The 5,310-nt window shown below is 53.6% G+C and overlaps 2 protein-coding genes across 2 annotated transcripts in view; one reads left to right on the forward strand and one right to left on the reverse strand.

Moving 5' to 3' along the window:
- Positions 1-1,589, forward strand: part of EAH_00032960 (Zgc:154057, related) — a gene marked incomplete at both ends in the record, with an annotated part of 8,267 nt that extends 6,678 nt beyond the window's left edge. Inside the window, one exon of the mRNA XM_013395936.1 lies at positions 1-1,589. This exon is cut by the window's left edge and continues 348 nt beyond it. Coding sequence (XP_013251390.1) covers positions 1-1,589 — 1,589 coding nt within the window.
- A 781-nt stretch (positions 1,590-2,370) lies between these two features.
- On the reverse strand, positions 2,371-5,283 carry EAH_00032970 (hypothetical protein, conserved; the record flags this gene model as incomplete). The annotated part of the gene is made up of 3 exons (XM_013395937.1): positions 2,371-2,428; positions 2,645-3,551; positions 5,211-5,283. 3 exons carry the CDS (start codon positions 5,281-5,283, stop codon positions 2,371-2,373), a joined length of 1,038 nt encoding a protein of 345 aa, XP_013251391.1.
- Positions 5,284-5,310: the final 27 nt, after the last annotated feature.

Genomic DNA, 5,310 nt, shown 5'->3' on the forward strand with positions numbered 1-5,310 from the left:
CAGCAACAGCAGCAAAAACTCCTACGAAAAGGAAGCTGTCGAGAGGCGGCGGCCCAGCAGCACCAGCAGCAGCAACATCATCAGCAGGAACAGCAGCAGCAACAGCAGCAGCAGCAGCAAACAGAGACATGCACCTCACCTGGCTTGCTGCGCAGCTGCCGAAGGTGAAAGGAATCGTGTATGATTCTGCTGCTGCTGCATGGACAGTGCGTCTGGAGCAGCAGCAGCAGCAGCAGCAGCAGCAGCAACAGCCGCAGCAGCAGAAATCACAGCAGCAACAGCAGCAGCAGCAGCAACAGCAGCAGAAGCAAGAAGAAGGAACAGCAGCAACTGCAGCAAGCAGCTGCTCTACTGAACCAGCCGCAGCAGCTGACGCCCCAAGCAGCAGCAGCAGCAGCAGCAGCAGCAGCAGCAGCAGCACTGTACATTCATTTAGTGTGGGGGTGTATGGATTTGAAGGAGCCTGGAGGAAGGCTTGCGAATTAAAGAAAGCAGCAGCAGCAGCAGCAGGAGCTGCTGATGTTGTTGCTGCAATACAAATTGCTGCTGATGCTGCTGCTGCTCTCCGCTTCCACTTTGACTTAGCAGCAGAAGCTGCATGCAGCAGCAGCTCGCCCCCATCCCTTGCTGCTGCTGCTGCTGCTGCTGCCAGCAACAGCAGCTACTTGCTTTCTTCAAAACGGCTGCGGCTCGACAACAGCAGCAGCAGCAGCAGCGGAGGGCTGTTCCAGCAGCTGCCAGCAGCAACAGCAGCAGGAGCGACAGACAGCTCTGACGCAGCAGCAGCAGCTGCTGCTGCTGCTGCAGCTGCTGCTGCTCTTAGGAGGCAATCTACAGCGCTGCTGCAGAAACAACCATCATCATTCATGCAGCAGCCCGCAGCAGCAGCGGCAGCGGCAGCAGCTGCTGCTGCTGCTGCTTCTGGCGGCGGGGCTTTCTTAGGGCCCTTTCTTCCCTCTCTAGCAGAGCAGCAGCAACGTGCTGCGGCAGCAGCAGCTGCTGCAGCTGCTACTGCTGCAGCGCCCGACCCGCAGCAACGTGCAGCAGCAGCTGCGCAGCAGCAGCAGAGATTCGCTGCTGCTGCTGCTGCGCCGCAGCAGCAGCTGCCGCTCAATCTACGTCAGCAGCTACAGCAGCAGCAACTCCTGTTGCTGCAGCAGCAATTGCAGCAGCAGCAGCAGATGCTGCTGCAGAAGCAGCAGCTTCAAATGAGGCTCCAACAAGACATAGCAGCAGCAGGCAGTGAAGCCGCAGCGCAGCAAGAACAGCAGCAGCAGCAGCAGCTCCACTTGCTGCAGCAGCAACAGCTACGGCAGCAGCCGTGGCTCATGCTGCAGCCTAATGCTTTCGCTGGGGGTGCGCAGCAGCAGCTGATGCTGCATCCGCTGCTGCAGTTGCAGCAGCAACAGCTGCTGCAGCAACAGCACACGGCGCAGCAGCGGCAGCAGCAAACATTGCAACAGCAGCCGCAGCAGCAGCAAGATGCTTCTCAGACACAGATGCTGCGCCGGGTGCCGCAGCAGCAGCAACAGCAGCAACAGCCCCACTCGCAGCAGCAGCACCAGCAGCAGCAGCAGCAGCAACAGTAGCTGCTGCTTCTAGTTACTTGGCTACCGCCTCTGCTGCAAATCTGCAGCAGCAGCAAAACTATCTCAAACATTTTCCGTCTATGGCATTCGATTGTCTATTCCTGTTGCTGCTGCTGCTGCTGCTGCTGCTGCTGCTGCTGCTGCTGTTTGCTGCTATTGCTGCTGTTAAAGAGTAGATCCTAGACTGCAGCTGCAGCAACAGCAGCATCATGCAGTAAGATATACAAGTAAAAATTTGTTTCTGCTACACTAATAGCTGCTGCAGCTAATGCTGCTATTGCTGCAGCAGCTGCAAGGAGAGCAGCAGCAACGCCATGTGCTGCTGCTGCAGCTGCTGCTGCTGCATCCATGTGCAACGAAAAGCAACAGCAGCAGCAGCCGCTGCTGCTGCTGAACTGTTATACAAAAAAGGCAATGGCAGCAGCAGCAGCAGCTGCTGCTGCTGCTTCATATTAACGCATTTGTGCATAGAAACCTGTGCTGCTGCAGTTCCTGCTGCTGCAGTTCCTGCTGCTGCAGTTCCTGCTGCTGCAGTTCCTGCTGCTGTTGAACTGTTATAATACAAGAAAGGCCAAGGCAGCAGCAGCAGCACCAATAGCTGCTGCTGCTGCTGCTGCTGCTTCTTCCCACATTAGTGCACCCTGCTGCTGCCGTTGCTGCTACTGCAGTTTCTCCTGCTGCAGTTACGGCTGCTGCAGTTGCTGCTACTGCAATTGCTGCTACTGCAGTTGCTGCTGCTGCAGTTGCTGCTGCTGCAGTTGCTGTTGCTGCTGGAAGCAGCCTATCCTATTAGTATATCAATTGCAGCATTTAGATTTCCCTTCGCCGCCTCCAATGCCCTGAAATAAGCAGCAGCAGCAGCAACAGCAGCAGCAGCAGCAACAGCAGCAGCAGCAGGATTTATATCACCACCACCAGTAAAAACAACAAAGAACTAGCACAGCAGCAGCAGCAGAACTAGCGGCAGCGCCAAACACAGCAACTGCAGCAGCAGGGCTAGCAGCAGCAGCAGCAGCAGAATTAGCATCAGGAGCAGCAGCAACAGCAGCACTCACGCAATATTTCTTTGTCTGTCTGTAAAGCCCATAGCCTCAAGTTGCTGCAGCTGGAACTGATATTGCTGCTGCTGCTGCTGCTGACCCTGCAGGCCCAAAGGCACTGCTGCTGCTGCAGGAGCTGCTGCTGCAGCAGGAGCCGTTGCTGCAGCAGGAGCTGCTGTTGCAGCAGGAGACAGAGCAGCAATAAAAGCAGCGAGTTCCTGCTGCTTTTGCTGCAGCTGCTGCTGCACAACCTGCTCATCTTCAGAGTCGTATAGAGTAAAACGGAATGTCTCCTCTGTTGCTGCTGCTGCTGTTGCTGTTGTTGCTGCTGCTGCTGCTGCTGCTGTTTCTCCTGCTGCTGCTCCTTCTCCTTTTGCTGCTGCTTCTCCTGCTGCTTCTCCTGCTGCTTCTCCTGCTGCAGCAGCAGCAGCAGCAGCAGCAACAGGTTTAAACCCAATTAGGCTAAGCGCCTCTCTTCCTCTGCTTATTCGCAGCACTTTTGTCTGTAGTATTGTGTTGCTGCTCTGCAGCAGCAGATGCTTCTGCTGCACTTCTTTTAAAGGCTTATTAATATTCTTAATAATTGTTTGTAAAGTCAGCAGAAACAGCAGTTTGCTGCTCTTCACCAACTCCTCTGATGTACAGACATCCCGCAGCAAACCTGAAAAAGGTGTTGTTGCTGCAGGAAGCTGCTGCTGCTGCTGCTGCGGCTGCTGCTGCTGCTGCTGCTGCTGACGCTGCTGATATTGTGCTGCAGTCCATAGGGTAGACTGTCCTGCTGCTATTGCTGCTTGCTGCTGCAGCTGCTGCTGCTGCTGCAGCATCGGCAGCAGCATACGCCCCACAGGTGTCTCTGCTATTTGCTGCACCTGCTGCGTTATATATGCAGGCAAATCCCTACCCAGTAAGAAGCGACAAAACTCTGCAGCAGCAGCAGCAGCAGCAGCAACAGCAGCAGCAGCAGCAGGGAAGCAGGTGTAACAACAGCAGCAGCAGCAGGAAAGCATGTGCTGCAGCAGCAGCAAAAGGGAGGCACGTGCAGAAGCAGCAGCAGCACTGAAACAGCAGCAGCAGCAGCAGCAGCAGCAGGGAAGCACCAGCAGCAGCAGCTTTACCAGCTCCACTCAAGCCACCAGCAGCAGCAGCAGCAACAACAACACCAGCAGCACCACCCGCAGCAGCAGCACCAGCAGCAGCACCAACAGCAGAACCAGCACCAGCAGCAGCAGCAGCAGCAGCAGCAGCAAAAATTACCTTGGGTGAAATGATTGCAGTTGTTGTGCAGCAAATCGTATGTCTCTGCTGTAAAGCGCGGAGATACACTTGAAAGAAAACTGCAGCAGCAGCAGCAGCAGCAGCAGCAGCAGCAGCAACAGCAACAGCAGCAGATCCAAATACCACCAACACCCGGCGAAGCAGACTTCCCTCATAAACAGCAACAGCAGCAGCAACAGAGGCAGCATCAGCAACAGCAGCACAAGCATCAGCAACAGCAGCATCAGCAGCAGCAGCACCATCAGCAGCAGCATCAGCAGCAGCATCAGCAGCATCAGCAGCATCAGCAGCAGCAGCATCAGCAGCATCAGCAGCAGCATCAGCAGCAGCATCAGCAGCATCAGCAGCAGCAGCAGCAGCACCAGCAGCAGCAGCAGCACCAGCAGCAGCAGCAGCAGCAGCAGCAGCACCTTTGTATTTCTTGAGGGGTTTTTGTTGTCTCTCCTAATTCTTCGATCTTCTTTGGAGTCATACCGTAAAGAGACTCAATCTCACTCGGAGGCAGATATACACCACTCCTCCCCCTGCAGCAGCAGCAGCAGCAGCAGCAGCAGCAGCAGCAGCAGCAGTAGTAGTAGTAGTAGTAGTAGTTGTTGTTGTTGTAGCAGCAGCAGTAGCAGTAGCATTAGCAACAATAATGCAGCAAAAAAAACAACGCCATCCAGCAGCAGCAAATATTTATAGAAATATTAGCAACAGCAACGTGAGTAGCAGCAATAGCAACAGCAGCAGCAGCAACAGCAGCAGCAGCAAAAGCAGCAGCAGCAGACCTTTGAAGCAGTACCCCATTAAAACACAAACCCTAGACACGCTAAACCCTAAACCCTAAACCGAAAGCCCTAAACCCTAAACCCTAATAAACCCTAATAAACCTTCATAAACCCTCATAAACCCTCATAAACCCTCATAAACCCTCATAAACCCTAATAAATCCTAATAAACCCTCATAAACCCTCATAAACCCTCATAAATCCTCATAAACCCTCATAAACCCTCAAAAACCCTCGTAAACCCTCATAAACCCTTGTAAACCCTAATAAACCCTCATAAACCCTCATAAACCCTCATAAACCCTCATAAACCCCCATAAACCCTCATAAACCCTCATAAACCCTCGTAAACCCTCGTAAACCCTCATAAACCCTTGTAAACCCTCATAAACCCTCATAAACCCTCATAAACCCTCATAAACCCTCATAAACCCCCATAAAACCTCATAAACCCTCATAAACCCTCATAAACCCTAATAAACCCTCATAAACCCTCATAAACCCTCGTAAACCCTAAACCCTAGTTGAGCGTTTACCGTAGAAGTACTCGAGTTGGTTGAGTTGAATGCCGCTGTGCCAAATTCCTTCTAAAGGCCGCCCCAATAACATGGGCGCAAAGCGGGAGGCCCTAAACCC

This window comes from Eimeria acervulina, genomic scaffold, assembly GCF_000499425.1.
Source record: "Eimeria acervulina Houghton genomic scaffold, Eah_scaff324, whole genome shotgun sequence".
Classification (NCBI taxonomy): domain Eukaryota; phylum Apicomplexa; class Conoidasida; order Eucoccidiorida; family Eimeriidae; genus Eimeria; species Eimeria acervulina.